This window comes from Mesoplodon bidens (assembly GCF_964165515.1).
Source record: "Mesoplodon bidens genome assembly, chromosome: 2".
Classification (NCBI taxonomy): Eukaryota; Metazoa; Chordata; class Mammalia; order Artiodactyla; family Ziphiidae; genus Mesoplodon; species Mesoplodon bidens.
This window is the reverse complement of record NC_138177.1, coordinates 153,497,357-153,514,917: the sequence shown is the minus strand read 5'-3', so window position 1 is coordinate 153,514,917 and position 17,561 is coordinate 153,497,357. Positions and strand designations below refer to the sequence as shown.

General features: G+C 39.4%; 1 protein-coding gene across 7 annotated transcripts in view; it reads right to left on the bottom strand.

Annotated features, from left to right (window-relative positions):
* The window catches only part of SCMH1 (Scm polycomb group protein homolog 1), a 200,826-nt gene that overhangs the window by 45,453 nt on the left and 137,812 nt on the right, over window positions 1-17,561 (bottom strand). For 6 of the 7 annotated variants that reach the window (XM_081226621.1, XM_081226622.1, XM_081226623.1 and 3 more), the window contains 2 exons: window positions 5,607-5,839; window positions 1,669-1,795 (listed from right to left, as the gene is read on the bottom strand). The exons of the other annotated variant lie outside the window; for it this stretch is intronic. In XM_081226621.1, the coding sequence (XP_081082747.1) occupies window positions 1,669-1,795; window positions 5,607-5,839 (360 nt within the window). The remainder of the gene's footprint in view (window positions 1-1,668; window positions 1,796-5,606; window positions 5,840-17,561) is intronic. 7 annotated transcript variants of the gene reach the window in all.

Here is a 17,561-nt window from a genome sequence, read left to right as displayed (position 1 = left end):
CTCCGGACGCGCAGGCTCAGCAGCCATGGCTCACGGGCCCAGCTGCTCCACAGCATGTGGGATCTTCCCGAACCGGGGCACGAACCCGTGTGCCCTGCATCGGCAGGCGGACTCTCAACCACTGCGCCGCCAGGGAAGCCCTATAATAGCTTTTATTGTTAACATTTGAAGGGTCTATAAAGGTAACTTGGACTAATCGTATTATTGTATAGGTGTGGAAACTGAGGCTCAGAAAAGGAAGTGACATCAAGGTCACACAGAAAGAGCAAAGGTCCAATTGGGATGGTGAAACAGTGATCAGTCAAGACTGCGATAGCCTGGCCAAGAACAGGAAACAGGGATACAAAGTCAAGTTGCCACTTTTCCTAGGCTATGAGATTCAGACCAAGGGAGGGATTGCCAGCTTCGAGACTGCCAGAAGTGATGGTCTACATCATTTAAACCGAATAGTGAGGCACAGTCATGAAGCTCCCACTGCTATGAATCTTCTAGGTTTTGTTAAAAAGGCATCCAGGCACCTAAGTGATATTTAGAAGGATATGAAGTAAACCAAGCAGGTATACAGGCATCTAGGGGGCATGTCATGAGGCTGGAAAATATAATCAGTATCTTCACCAAGGTGTTCATCTATCTTTACTTCCTCATCCATGGAGCTTAGGGGCAAAGCTCCTAAGCTTTGTTCACTAATCTAAAGACACTTTTGGACTAAGCAAACCCAGTAACTAGCTGGGGCTAGATGCATAAGATACATTTGGAGAAATCACATGATAGTACCCTGACTAGAGCTGGACATAAATGCCACCTGCAGGCTCTGTTGTTTTCCAAAGGTTATTTGGGGAGGAAACTATGGCTGGCCTTCCCTTCAAGTGCTAACATTCTAGGATTTGGGTGGAGACAAATTCAACTCCTAAGAAAAAGACTACCCTAACTTCCATGGGGATCATTCCAATTGCTTAGACTTCCCTAAGAAGATGGAGTATCTGCAGAGTAACAAAAGTAAGGTTTCACATATGCATCTTAATTTAGACATAAAAAATGAGTATTGTTCTTTTTAGTTACCCCACAGGGAGGCTGTATATCTATGTTTATCTATTCTAAAGGGGTAGCTCTTTTAGAGTTACCTCCATATATAGTTTACGAAATGGGAACAGATATGCACAACCCAGGTGGTTACGCACCCACTTTAGTTACCAGGTTTTGCTTTGAATCAAACATGCACTGAAATACTTTCACAGCACCAAGATTTGCCAACATCAATGATGTTAAAAAAAAACAGAGCAGTGTCATACATATATGAGCGGTGGCAGAATTATTATAGTGCTGGAAGGGTTCTGGAAGGGATCACTAAAGAGGGAGCACCCCAATCTGGATAGGAGGGGTATAATTACAAACTGGGCCAGGGAGCTCCTGGTGCTGGCCCCATGTCCACCCCACCCCCATGCCCCAGATCCCCAATGCTGAGTTCACAGAACATCTACCCAAGGTTCTTTGATTGTTTTGACAGGATGGAGGTTTCTCTGAAGTTATTTCAAAGTTAAAAAAAATTTTTTTTAAGATTCTGTTTAGATTTATAAATGGATAGGGGGCTAATTATTGGTGCAGTAAAAGAGAAAGTATAGACACTGGGGCCTGGGGCTTGTTGCAGCTAATACTGTGATCTGCTCTTACCTGTGGGGGCCTGCATGGCTGAGCTGGGGATGGTGGCAGCATCTTGGGGTACAGTGCTGGTATCCGGTTCAGGGGTGCTGGTTGTTGGTGAGGTGGGTGGTGGGTTCAGCAAAGTCCGAGGTTTCCTCTGTCAAAATGGATGGGGAAAAGTTTCTACCCATGATAGGTAACTTGTCTTTTCATTCCTCTATTCTTAGTACTTAATTCACGCATGAAACTGAAATACATTTGTGGATGGGACTGTTTTAATCTTTTTTTTTTTTTTACAGTTGATATATAGTTGATTTACAATGTTGTGTTAGTTTCTGGTGTACAGCAAAGTGATTCAGTTATATATTTATATATATGTATTCTTTTTCAGTTTCTTTTCCATTACAGGTTATTACAAGATATTGAATATAGTTCCCTGTGCTATACAGTAGGACCTTGTTGTTTACCTATCTTTTATATAGTAGTGTGTATCTGGTAATTTCAAGCTCCTAATTTACCTCTCCCTGCACTTCCCCCTTTGGTAACCATAAGTTTGTTTTCTCTGTCTGTGTGTCTGTTTCCTAAAAGTGTTACAAATAAGTTCATTTTTTTTTCAGATTCCACATATAAGTGATACCATATGATATATATTTTTTCCACACAGCATCTTGCCCAAAGCTGCAAATACATCAGATGTTTAATAAATACGTGTAAGATTCTGGGCTTCTGTATAGCCACAGCAATTCACTATCTTTTCTACTGTATTCAATATTATCATCTGAAGTCCAGGTTCTTTATTAGTTAGACAGAAAAAAGCAGAAAAAAAAAGGAAAAACAACACTGTGGCTTAAGTCTACTTTGACATTAGTTTGTTTCCCTCTGTTGAAAAATGGAAACGTCCCTTCTCCTAACTCCACAAACTACTTTCCCCTGCCTACCTCTTCAGCTTATTACCTGTCATTTCTTACCTTAAACCTTATACTCTAGTAATCTCTAACTATAGTAGTTCTCTCAAAACCTGCAGTTTTACCTGGTCCTTGCCTTTACAATAATAAACCATCCCTTTTGCCTGGAATACCCTTTCTTTCTTTTTTTTTTAACCTTATAAATATCTGTTTATCCAGGAAGCTTTTCTGGATAAGCTTTACTGTCTCTTTTGTGCTATTTCTGTACTTTGTATTGTTGCATTTATCACAGTGTATTGTCAATATATATTTACATACTGGTGTCCCCTATTAGCCCGGCGCTCCTTGAGGGTCTGATTCTGTTTACCATTCCTACATGGTACTTGGCATATGATAAGTGTCAATAAATGTCTTTCAATGAAGCATACAGTATAGAATACCAATAATGGGGGAAGTGATAAAAATGATTTGAGAAGAATCTAGTATTTCCTCTATGCTGGTCCAGGCAGTCTCTGGGGGAGAGAGATCTCAGAAGGCTTTTTCCAAGAAACAGTTTTCTAAAAGCCTTTCTGAATGCAAGGAAAACATAACCATTTTGGAGATCCAGAAATCCCTTTTTACTGAATGTCACATGCAGGGTCCACTCTGGGAGCTGTATAAACCTGACTGACTTCTAGGATGGCTCTGCTTGTGAAAGCAGTCATGCAAACTCTTACAGAACATTCAAAGCACACACAGGATATGGATGTTTCCTCTCATTTTTTGATATTGCCACAAGTAAAAATCCAAATAAGCAATGAGTCAGGGAAGAAAGGAAATACCAGTTCAACTTCACTGAGTTGGTGGTAGGACTTCATGGGGTCCCTGAAGAAACAAACCTGGTGAGTTAGGTTCCCAAATATTGTAGAAAAAAGCAGAAAGATGTAAAGCTTTATTACTATTTGAGATAGGTGCATTTACATGTATTATGTCTATTCATATATTAACGCAACTCCATTTTACTGGTGAGAAAACTGGGGCTCATAGCCTTACTCAAAGCTTTCCCAAAGTCACACAGGTGGTAACAATTGGAGATGAGATATAAATCTAAGTGTGTCTGGCTTCAAAGCCTATGCTCTTGTCACAAGACCACTTTGCTTCAAAAATGAACATGAGGGTTATATCATGGGTTAAGTAAAGGCATATACACTTACAGGAATAGGCAAAAGGACAGGAAAGGGAATTAGGGAGTCAAATGCCATGCCATAAAGTACAGTATTAGATGAGAATTACTGCTATCAGGAGGATTGGAAAGAAAGAGGACTTTGGCTACTATGTTTAGGGCTTCCTGAGAAAGCAGAGCTGAGGCAATCAGAGAATCATAGTTCTTAGGTTCTGAAGGATCTTAAAGGTTACTTAATCCAACTATCCATCTAACACTTCTACTTTCCACTCCTTGAAAACATCCCTCCCAGTAGTCATCTGGTACCTGATGAAATACCTCTAGTGATGAGAGATCACTACTTGCATTTTGAAATAGATTTAACTGTTCCTTTTATGTTGAGACAAAGCCTGTCTGCTTGAGTTTCTGCTCATTGGTTCTGGTTCTGTCTTTGGAACCTCAGAGACAAGTTTTCTCCGTTTTTAATCTGTCAAGGTGCCTTCACATCGTCAAAAGCATGACTTTCCTGGCCTTGGAATCTTTAGAGCCTTCAGCCTCTCCTCCACAACATGAGAATGAGAAGACCATAATGGACACAAAAATGAACCCCCGGGTTTGGGGTTAGTGGTAATAGATCAGGAGCATTATGTGTTACATAGGATTAAGATGTGACATCAAGAATTCAAAACCAATAAATAAGAGATAATCTCAATTGGAACATCATCACTAAAATCCATCCATCCATGCATCCATGCATGCATACATCCATCCACCTTGCATATACTGAACATTTCCCAAGAGACTGGGATATAGGGCATTGCAGAAGAAAAAGAGAAAAAAAGGCTAGATTCCTGACCTTGAAGAGCTTATATTCGAGAAGGACTGAGGTCAGCTGGAGCTAATAAATAAAACAAACCCAACCAACCAACCAAACCTAGGGAGGAACTTATGAAATTGGAATGGAATGCCTAGGGAGAACTGGGTATCATTTCTACATTGGAACTCAGGTAGTCTAGTTTGGGAGGGAGTTGCAGAGAAATTCCCTGATAGTTAAGAAGTGAGTGGAGAAAGAAGGTGATGCCAAAGGAAGCCCTAGAGAAGCAGCTGAGTAAGTTTCATATCAATGGTTTCCCTAGGGAAGATATGCACGGAGAACTGGTCATGACTAAAAGGTGATACTTTCAGTAACAGTGCTCAGTGAAGCTCGACCCAGCAGTCTTTTCCTACACCAGAGGTAAGTGTTAACCTCCCTCAGTAAACGTGAGAGAGTGAATATGTGGTAGGGCAGCAGTGACCTTAGAACTAGAAGATCTGGAGACCCATCTCTGTAGCCTCTGCCATTTATTAGCTATGTGACCATAGGGAAGTCATTTCACATCTTTAAGTCTCAATGTACTTGACTATTTAATAATATTAACACTACTCATCTCCAAGGGTTTTGTGAAGATCATGTGATATATAGTGGTGTCAGGTACAGAGCCTGATACTTAGTAAATATTCAATAATTTTCTTTCTTTCTTCTTTTTTTTTTTTTTTTAAAAGAAGGTACAGGGACAGAAAAATAAATACATTTACAGAGTCAGTTTTCTCTTTCTGTTCACATACCCGGGCATCCACTCTGGGTAGGTTAAAAACAATTAGGAGCAGGGCCTTCCATCTATGAAGGATATTAGACCAGAATTCCCATGAATGTAACTTTCAAAGTAAAAATTTGTTTCTTATCCATAATATCTTATCTCTAACATTACCAACTCCCAGGTAAATAGCTAAAGTAGGGATGACAATATAGGAGATTCTTCTTAAAAGCATACACAAGGTGGAGAATAGGGCCAGACACATCCCTTTCTAAGATGGATGGATATGGATGAGTTACCCCTTTATAACCATTTATCCCTTGCTGGCAAACCCACATTTTTACCTACCTTACTGCCAGGTTTGGGACCCCTCTTCTTTGGGAATTTCAAAGGTTCAGCTGACTTGGATGGGGTAGAGATGGGATGGGGAATTAGGGGCTTGGGTGTCCGGCCCCGCTTCTTTCCTGGTTTACGCCCCCTCTGCCCTGGTTGATGCTCCAAGGCAGTTTTGGTGTTGCTGTGGATGCTGGGCTTCTCAGTGTTCGCCTCAGATGCAGGATAGGGATTCTTTGGAATCACAACTGCAAGAAAAAGACTCATTCTAACACCCCCTCTTCCCACTTGCATTCCCATCCCAGCCAGAGGGAAAAAAAAGACTTGCTACTTCTGCTTGGATAGTTTTATCCCAGGAAGCTAGCTTCTTGGCATCTGACCTAAATGTTAGAAAATCTCAGAGGAGAATTGAATTTTGATCGGCCAAAATTGGAAGTTTTAATTATTTCTGGCAGATGCAGAAAAAATTAAACTGTTCTCCCCAAGGAATCTAGTTAAGCATATAAACACAGGCTCAGAGATGGAATGGATCTTACCTACAATCTTCTCCTGCTAAGAATGAAGATCTGAGGCTCAAAAGAGGAAATGATGCCTTCCCTAGGTTACACAATGAGTTGGGATAAGGACTTAGGTTTTGAAACTGGGCCCTGACAACCAAATCAGGGATTTTCTATATCAATCTACTTAAAGTTTTAGTGTGATTATTGCAGTGAGGAGTAGTGAAACACATGGAAATATATACATCTGATAGCATATGTCCTTACCTTAAAAATCTTTGCTCCATATTACCTTTAAGGTAAAGTCCAAATTACTTATTCTGATATCCAAAGACTTTTGTGACTCTGCCCCTACCTTGCTCTCCAGTTATGTCTGATGTCATTTCCTATCACCCACCCCCATGTTCTAGCTCCTCTGTTTTCTGAACACCAATTCGTTCATATATGTTGAGTTCTCTATTCTTCCTGGTCAGACATACATCAGTAGCCAGTTTTCAACACTCAGCTCCAGGGCCACCTCCTTACTGAGGCCTTGTCTGACTATGTCCCAACTCCATCAGTACTCCACTTACTCCAAAACATTCTGTAGACACCTATGTTAGAGTACTTTCAGTTTTACTCCAATCATTCTTCTTCTCCTTAATTGAGAATTTTTCATGGTAAGGGGTACCTAATTCATTCCACAAAGTTATTAAGCACTTACTACAGGCTATGCAGTAATCTAAGCACTGGGGTAGAACAGTGAACATAACAGACATAGTTTCCACTCTCATGGAGCTTACCTCCTAGTTGGGGGAGACAGAAAATAGGCAAATAACTATACAGTATAATGTTAGGTAAGTGCTATGATTAAAACTAAAGCAAGGTAAGGAGACAGAGGGGTGAGGAAAGTCCTCTTTGAGGAGATGACATTTGCACAGAGCTCCCAAATGAAATAAAGGCAAAGCCTTATGAAGATCTGAGGAAGACCTAAGTAGAGGGTATATAACAAGTGCAAAGACTGTGAGATAGAAACATGTTAATGTGTTTGAGAAATGGAAAGGAGGTCAGTATAGCTGGAATTGAGTGAGTGAAGGGGAGAGTGGTGGGAGATAAGGTTAGAAAGGGAGTAGTAATAAGATTGTGTGGGATTTTGTAGACCATGAAAACGAATCCAAACTTATTTTAAGTCTAAAGGGAAGCCACTGGAGGGTTTTGAGCAGGGTGTGACTGGGTGTACTTAAAAGGAACACTCTGGCTGTTCTGGGAGGGGACAAGAATAGAACTAGGGAGACAAGTTAATAAACTAATTACAGTGGGTAGGTAGAAGACGGTATTTCTTGTGCTTCCAGGTAGGATTTAATAGATCATGACAGTGTAACATTGCTGATGCAACAACTAGAAAAAGTCAGATAAACTATCTTTAAAGGACATTGCATTGTTGTAAAAATCATGAGGATTAGATGAACTGGAATTCCAGACCTGGGTCGAGAGGGTTCCTGAAGTAGCTGACACTGTTTTCTTTCCTGAGGACATCTGCCAAATTTGGGCATGAATTGACAGTCAGGCTTGGCCTGTGCAGAGGCGCTCCACTGGAGGAAAGAAAAATCAGAGAGGCTCTGTGACAGACTGGAACTTGAGGAGTTCCATCTGTGTGGCCAGTTTTTCCCAAGGGACATTTGCTGAGTTCTGAGTCTGCACATTGGAGCTGCAAAGCTAGGCTGAGAGCTTCTAAAAAGGCAGAGTGAAAACTGCTATAATCTTGTGATTTCACGAGACAAGGTTCCACTAGAAGGAGGAGGTCTACCTCTAGCACAGTTGATCTCCTCTTCAAGATAAATGCCATATTTTGAAACTGTAAGGACTGAAAGGTCAAAGAACCAAGCCCCAAACCTCTCAAGGGAAGGACAATCTCTTGCAGTTTTTCAGGACTATGAAGATGGAGACCCATTAGGTTCTCAGTCGAGAGCCCAAGAGGGCCGAGGTGCAAGGAACAGGGATATGAACCATAGGTACAATTCAGATCTGAACTAGCTCAATCCATGATTAGACTGAGGGGATCAGGCCCTTATCCTATTAGCCTAAAGGAAAGAGAAAAGGAAGAATTCTTTCAGATGGAAAATATCAGCTGGAGTCTCAACTGTTCTTTTATATAAAATATCCAGTGTGCGTGTGTGCATGTGTGTGTGTGTATGTATATACACATGATATAAAAAGAGGCAGAACAATGTGACTGGTAATCAAGAAAAATACAGACAATAGAAGACTCATGTATGATCCAGATAATGAAACAGACTTTAAGATAACCATAATTAATATGGTTTTAAAAAGTAGAGGAAAAGATGAACAAAATGTAAGAAAAGATAAGTAATACTCACAGAAAACTGGAACCTATATAAAAATTAAATGGACACACTAGAATAAAAGATACAATATTAAAAATTAAGAACTCATTGGGTAGATTTAAGGGCAGACAAGACCCAGCAGAAGAATTACTGAATTTGAAGAAAAAATCAATAGAAAACATGCAAAATGAAGCAAAAATATGGAAAAAACAGGTTAGAGCATTAGAGACATGTGGACACAGTCAGTAGATCCAAAATATGAGTAACTATAATCCCAGCGAGAGAAGAAAGAGAGAATGAGGTAAAAGCAATATTTGAAGACTAATGAAAAAAGAGCTCAGCAATCCACAAGCAGCAAAAATACAAAAAAAACCCCAAAACCCAAAATATACCAAAACACGTCACTGTTAAATGGCTGAAAATAAAATACATAAAATACAAGTGAAATTAAAGACAAAGATAAATTTTTTTTTTTTTTTTTTTTTTTTTTTTTTTTTGCGGTACCCGGGCCTCTCACTGTTGTGGCCTCTCCCGTTGCGGAGCACAGGCTCCGGACGCGCAAGCTGAGCGGCCATGGCTCACGGGCCCAGCGGCTCCACGGTATGTGGGGTCGGGGCACGAACGCGTGTCCCCTGCATCGGCAGGCGGACTCTCAACCACTGCGCCACCAGGGAAGCCCCCAAAGATAAATTTTTGAAAGCAGTTAAGAGAGAAAAGGATTACTCTTACAGAAGCAATTGACTTTTTAATAGAAACTATGAAGGTAAGAAGTGATAGTTGTTTTTTTTTTTTAATGCTGTGCGCGGGCCTCTCACTGTTGTGGCCTCTCCCTTTGCGGAGCACAGGCTCCGGACGCGCAGGTTCAGCGGCCATGGCTCACGGGCCCAGCCGCTCCGTGGCATGTGGGATCTGCCCAGACGGGGGCACGAACCCGTGTCCCCTGCATCGGCAGGCGGACTCTCAACCACTGCGCCACCAGGGAAGCCCAGAAGCGATAGTTTTAAATGACAGTTTTCAAGGGCTAAAATATATAAATTGCCAACCTAAAGTTCTATGCTCGGTGAAAATATCCTTCAAAAATGAAGGTGAAATAGTATGGAAACAATCTAAGTGTCTATCAACAGATGAATAGATAAAGAAGATGTGGTGTGTGTATATGTATATATATATATGTTCTACATATATATACAACAGAATACTACTCAGCCATAAAAAAGTGAAATTTTTGCCATTTGCAGCAACATGGATAGACCTGGAGAGCATTATGCTAAGTGAAATAAGTCAGACAGAGAAAGAAAAATACTGTATGATATCACTTATATGTGGAATCTAAAAAATACAACAATCTAGTGAATAAAACAAAAAAGGAAGCAGACTCACAGATATAGAGAACAAATTAGTGATTACCAGTAAGGGAGGGGAGGGGCAATATAGGGGTAGGGGGAAGAAACAGGGTTACCATGCAATTATAAAAAATCATTTGTGTGAAACTTTTGAAAATTGTAAAGCACTACAGAATTTAAGGAATCTTTCATTCAATTAAAATTTTTTAATCAAATGAAGGTGAAATAACTGTTTCAGAAAAATCAAAGCTGAGAGAATTTGTCACTAACAGACCTAAACTATAGGAAATAAAAGTGAAGTTCTTCAGGATGAAGGAAAGTAATCACAGATGGAAAAAATAAAACTGCAGGAAGGAAGGAAGAGCATAAGAAAGGGTAAATATGTGGATACAAGAGAATATTGACAATTTAGAAAAAGAATTTAAAAAATGGCTTGTAGGGTTTATAATATATGTATAGTTGACCCTTGAAAAACATGGGTTTGAACTGTGTGTATCCACTTGTATGCGGATTTTTTTCAACAAACATGTACTACAGTACTACAAGATCCACAGTTGATTAAATCCATGGATGTGGAACCACGGATAAGGAGGGCTGACTGTGAAGTTACATACAGCTTTGACTGTACAAGGGGGTGGTGCCCCTAATCTGTGCATCGTTCAAAGGTCAACTGTATTAGCAAATTATATGAAAGCAATAGCACAAAGGATGGAAGTGGGAGGATAAATGGAGCCAAAATTTGCTAAGAATTTTGCATTATTTGGGGAGTGGCTAGAATGCTTATTTAAGATAAACTTTAATAAGTCCAGGATGTATAATTCTAACTAGTTAAAAAATTATAACAAGAATGTATCATTAAAAGCTAAGGAGAGAGGAATGGAATAATAAAACACAATCGATTAATCCAAAAGAAGGCAAGAAAGGAGGAACAAAGAAATGAGGAAGAACTTAGGCAAAGAGAAAACAAAAAGCAAAATGCAAAATGGTAGACTTAACCCAAATAAATAATTACATTAAATACAAGTGGTTCGGGCTTCCCTGGTGGCGCAGTGGTTGAGAGTCTGCCTGCCGATGTGGGGGACGCGGGTTCGTGCCCCGGTCCGGGAGGATCCCACATGCCGTGGAGCGGCTGGGCCCGTGAGCCATGGCCGCTGAGCCTGCACGTCCGGAGCCCGTGCTCCGCAATGGGAGAGGCCACAACAGTGAGAGGCCTGCGTACCGCAAAAAGAAAAACCAAAAAAACCCAAACCAAACCAAACCAAACCAAAACAAAAAAAGTGGTTTGAATAAAACAATAAGAAAAAATTAACATACAGGACCAAAGACCCCCCCCCACCGAACCCGATTATATGTTTATAAGATGGCATTGAAATAAGAAAACTTAAAATATGACGACACAGGAAGATAAAAAACAAACAGATGGAAGAATATCCACCCTGTGAACATTAACCAAAGAAAGTGCAAGTGGCTATATTAATATCAGACAAGACAGTCCTAATACAAGAAGTATGACTAGACTAAAAGGGACATTTCCTCAAGAGAAAACAGTCAATTCATATCGCCAAAACGAAAAGGCAGTCTACTGAATGGGAGAAGATACTTGCAAATGATATATCCAATAAGGGGTTAACATCCAAAATATACAAATAACTCATACAACTCAACATCAAAAAACAACCCGGGCTTCCCTGGTGGCGCAGTGGTTGAGAATCTGCCTGCCAATGCAGGGGAAACGGGTTCGAGCCCTGGTCTGGGAAGATCCCACATGCCGCGGAGCAACTAGGCCTGTGAGCCACAATTACTGAGCCTGCGCGTCTGGAGCCTGTGCTCCACAACAAGAGAGGCCGCGATAGTGAGAGGCCCGCGCACCGTGATGAAGAGTGGCCCCCACTTGCTGCAAGTAGAGAAAGCCCTCGCACAGAAACGAAGACCCAACACAGCCATAAATAAATAAATAAATAAATAAAATTACCAAAAAACAAAAAACAACCCAATTAACAAATGGGTAGAGGACCTGAATAGATATTTTTCCAAAGAAATATCACATGGAAAGATACTCAACATCAGGGCAATGCAAATCAAAACCACAATGAGATACCACCCACATCTGTCAGAATGGCTATTACCCAAAAGAGAACAAATAACAGGTGTTGGCAAGGATGTGGAGAAAAGAGAACCCTCATTCACTGTTGGTGGGAATGTAAATTGGTGCAGCCACTATGGGAAACAGCATGGAGGTTCTTCAAAAAATTAAAAATAGAACTGCCATATGATCCAGTAATTTCACTTCTGGGTATTTACTCAAAGAAAACAAAAACACTAATTCTAAAGGCATATGCACACCAATGTTCACTGTATTATTATTTACAGTAGACACGATATGGATGCAACCTAAGTGTCCTCTGACAGATGAATGGCTAAAGAAAATGTGGTATATACATGCAATGGAATATTTACTCAGCCATAAAAAAAAAAGAAATCTTGCCATTTGTGACAACGTGGATGAATCTAGAAGGTATTATGCTAAGTGAAATAAATCAGACAGAGAAAGACAAATACTGTACGATCTCACTTATATATGGAATCTAAACAAAACAAACAAAAGAAAACAAAAACAGACTCATAGATGCAGACAGCAAACTAGTGACTGAGAGATGGGAGGGCAGCGGAGGGTGTGGCAAAACAGGTGAAGGGGCTTAAGAGGCACAAAACCTCAGTTATAAAATAAGCCACGGGGATGTCACGCACGCATAAGAAATATGGTCAATAATGCTGTAATAACTTTGTATGGGGAAAGATGGTGGCTAGACTTATCATGGTGATCGTTTCCTAATGTATGTAAATGTTAAATCACCATGCAGTTCACCTGAAATTAACATAATATACATCAACTATATTTCAATTAAAAAAAACTCCAGTTAAAGTGGAAATGAAATGAATTAAAATTACTTATAAATAAATGATAATTATAGCAAAAAAAGTCAATTCAAAAGGAAGCTATAATAACCTTAAATTTTATGTACCTAATAATACAAAATATAAAAGCAAAAGTTTAAATAACTAAGAGCAGAAACAGAAAAATCCATAATTATGAGGTGGATATTTTAACACATTTCTCTCAGTAATTGGTAAGTCAAGAATGTGAAAAAAAATCAAGAAGGATAGAAAATATTTGATAACACAATTAACCAACTAATAACATAAATAACTAATTAACATAGATAACCAAATATCAAATTAACCAACCAATGTAACTGACACATATAGGACACATTTTTATCAATAAAATGTTATATGGTTAGTAGTTTTCCAACTACAGTCTGGGAATCTCTGGGGGTTCTTGAAATCCTTTTGAAGGTCTATGAGATGAAAATTATTTTCATGATGCTAAAACATTATTTGCATTTTTCATTCTCATTCTCTCTCAGTAGAGTTTTCCGGATGCTACAAGTGTGATATCATCACTCTGACAGCTAATGGAATGCGTGCCTGTATATTCTTATGTCTTAAAAAATTCTAAGTTTTTATTTATAATATAGTGATATAGATAACCCACAAAATGAAAGCTCTTTTGGGTTAAGGATATAAAGGTTTCCTGATACCAAAAGGTTTGAGAACCACTGATCTATAATTATAATCACTTCCTTGCCCTTCTTTTTCCAACACATTTGCCTAGAAAAAACTCCAATCCAACTCTCTACCTATTCCACACTTAAGACTGAGTATATGAACATGCCAAATGTTTAACCTGATTACTATAAACCCCAAGACTGCCCCATATACCTCCAGTAACAAACACGGGATCTGAGCTGAGCAGTGAGGAAAGTGATTTACTTTGGAATTCCTACCGTCACATGGTAAGATGCTGAGATCTTAGTTGGTACCCAGCACATGTTTGTAGCATAAGAAAGTCAACAGATGTAAGAGAAGAACTGAACAGGGCTTTAATTGGCTTTCTAAGTGTCAGAAAACAGTTTTTCTTCTTTTTTCCCTTAAGGCTAGAAATAAAAGTCCATGACGCCAACTGGCAAGGGGGTTGCTCTCTCTGGCCTGAAAGATACAGACAGAAGAAACGAACCAATTATATTTAACAGTTCTGAAAAATCAGGGCATGCTGTTCATGTACGAGTAGCCAGAAGCGAGATTAAGCTTCATACTAATTTAAAAGCTTCTTAATAATGGATTTCTTAAGCTATCCTGAGGGATTCCAGGATTTTGAAGTTTTCCCTATCAGGAAGCCCTGTCCTGCCACATTCTAACTTAATTATCCTAGCTGGAAAAAAATTGAGTTGATGTCAGGGGACCAGGGATCTAATTCTAGTTCTGTCCCTTATGGTGTGACATTGAGTTTGTCATTTAAACACAATCTTTTCTTATTTTTCCACATGCAAATAATTAATTTAATGTCTGTCCTACTTCAGAGAAAGATGAGAGATGGGAATATTCTCCAACACATTTTGATGCTACTAAGGTTGACAGAATTACTCTCTTAATCAACAATACTTAGACAAAATTCTTGTACACTTGTAATTTCATGTGGCCTTCATAATCTTGTGAAGGCAGACATTATCCTCTCCTTTGACAAGTAAGGAAAGCAAGCCTCAGAGAAGTTAAGAGTGGCAGAGCCAGGCATGACTCTAGTCTTAGGGGTCTTCTCTGCACACATTCTCTCATGTAGCCGAGGAGGAAGGAAGCAATCTCTCTTCCTTCTGGAGCCCAGGAAGTGGCAATTCAAATTATATTAATTAATTTGACCACATCAGTAAATTTCAGCTAAATTTTTCATTGAAAATTTAGAAAATGCTAAGCGTCAAGGCTTGCCAATTATCTAAGGTGAAAAAACCCAACATGGTTCTTGTCCTGGAGGAGCACAGTCTTGAGATGGTTAGGAGTAGATCTTTATACAATTAATCACAATTCATTGGGTATGGACTGGGATAGGGGAGATGAACCTGGAACACACTGGTCAGAAAACAATGATGGGGTCATGTCAAAAGGACACATGAGACAACTTCAAGGGGCTTCCACTGGCTACATCTGAGGTAATTTGAGCATCAAAACAAATAATGACAATACGAAATTGTTACTGAATAAAATAAGAATCAAGAGTCCATAATTATGTAACTAAATGAATAAATTAAAAAAATAGAGAAGGAAAAACTCTTGCTTACAGTAGAATCCCAACTAACAAAAATGTAGAAGAAATGAGGGAATTATAAAATAGCCATTTGGGCAATAACTGATTCAAGCAACACTCATCAATGGATGCTAAAACTATTGGGTGAAAGTCTGAGGAGAAACAGGGTATTTATAGTTTCAGAGTATTTACCTATAAGACTATTAACTAATTACAAAGGAATGAAGTGAAGAAACTTGGTAGATACTATGTGAACCAAGTAATCAAAGTTACTATCTGCAGTTAGGATAAATGATATGTAGCTCCAAATACAATGCTTTCAGAAGACTATCACTTGTAGAGCCTTCCTGTCAAAAATGTATAACCTGAATCTAATCATGAGGTAACATCAGACAAACCCAAATTGAGAACCAGTCTATAGAATAACTGGACAAATATTTATAAAGAAATATTAAGGTCAGGGCTTCCCTGGTGGCGCAGTGGTTGGGAGTCCGCCTGCCGGTGCGGGGGATGCGGGTTCGTGCCCCGGGCTGGGGGGATCCCGCGTGCCGCGGAGCGGCTGGGCCGGTGGGCCGTGGCCGGTGGGCCTGCGCATCTGGAGCCTGTGCTCCGCGGCGGGAGAGGCCGCAGCGGTGGGAGGCCCGCGTACCGCAAAATAATTAAATAAATAAAATAAAATAAACTCTGAACGCAGAGTGGAGAGGGGAGGTTCATCAGGGGTGTGGGCTAAAGGGCCGGTGGCAGGAAATTCCAAGGAAAGAAGTACTAGTTAAGGGGGTTGTTACTATGCTAAAAAAAAAAAAAAGAAAAAAGAAATATTAAGGTCATGAAAGACAAGGAAGAATGACAGAAAACAGTTCCAGATGAATGGAGACTAAAGAGACATGACAAGTACAACTCATGATCCAGAATTTTCTTTTCCTGAAAGGACATTATTGGGACAATTGGCAAAATATGAATAAGGTTTATTGATTAGCTACTGGTACTGTACTGACATTAATTTTCTGGTTTTAATAACTAGAAGGTCTGTAGATTAGCTCTTAATACTATATCAATATTAATTTTCTGATTTTAACACTAGCACTATGTCTAGGGAAAAGTATGCCCTTGTTTTCAGAAAACATACACTAAAGTCTTTAATAGTAAAGGGACATTATGTATACAAATCATTGCCAAATGGTTCAGAAAAAATATGTATTATGTATTGAGAGACTAATATTGCAAATGTGATAAAATGTTAATAACTGGAGAATCTTGGTGAAGGGTATATGGCAATTCTTTGTACCACTGTTGCAATTTTTCTGTAAAGCTGAAATCATGTCAAAATAAAAAATTCCAGAAAAGATTCAAAATGTATACACACATAGGGTTATAAGAACCTGAAGGAGGGAGTGGCTAACTGCCAGGGAAGGACAGGGAGCAAAGGAGACAGGCAAGAGAGACTTGTCAGGTGTGATTTCAAATTAAGTGACATTTGAAATTTGTGATTTCAAATTTTTTTTTTTTTTTTTGGCTGCGCCATGTGGCTTGTAAGGTCTCAGTTCCCCGACCAGGGACTGAACCTGGGCCATGGCAGTGGAAGCCTGGAATCCTAACACTAGGCCACCACACCAGCGAACTCCCTTAACTAATCTTTGAAGAATGAATGGTTCTTGCATTAGGAAAGGGCAAGGGTGGAGGGTGAGCAGGGTACTTCAGAGGAGACAGTATGTATAAAGGCATGGAACTAAAAAAGCATGGTTATATGAGGACTTGTGGGTACCTCCGTGTGCCTTAAGTCCATAGGAGTGAAACAGATGCTGGAGCCAGCTTGAGAAGAGTCCATGTGACATTTAAGGAACTTTCCAGCTCTAATACATAAAGACTCTGCCAACAGACAAACGGTAGGTACCACGACTCTACATGTGGAAAAGGTAATGATGAGGTTCACTCTAAAGGCAGAAGCTCATCTAAGTTAGGGTAGTAGCACATAAAGATGTGTATAACTGATCTCTCCTCCTTGATAAACTTCTTCTGATACATGAGCATATGTGTATATCTAATCTTATTTCCTTGGACATTATGATGATCAATAATGTCACTAAAAGGCAGACAGAAACTGTTAAGACCAAGAATGGAGAAAGGAGGTAGTTTACAAATGGGTGTCCCTTGATGATAGTTCCTTCAAGCAAAATTACTCCAACATTTATTGAGCACCTACTATGAAAGTGGTGCCATACTATCTGCAATGGCAGTATGGACAATAATTATCGTTAATAAATTTACTAGGGTGCATAAATAGTAGTATATACTGGCAGTAAAAACAATGAGCTTTGAAGTCTTTCCTATGAAGCATATATTATCTTTACTTAACTGATGAGGCAACTTAAACTTGAGTAACTTGGCCAAGGTCACATAAGTAATGAGGCAGGTCTGAAACTTAAATCCAGAATGTCTAACTCTGAAGTCCTTGCTCTTTTCATCATATTAAGATTCCCTCTTACTAACTCAAGATCCGTTCTTTCACTTACTTGTTCATTCATTCCTCCAACAAACATTCTAAATTGAGAATACATTATGTGGTAGGCTCTGTAGTATAATCCAGGAATATAAATAAATAAAAAGGTAATTTCAATTAATGATAAGTGCTATGAAGAAAGTAACACAGCAGTGTGATAGAGAGTGACTGA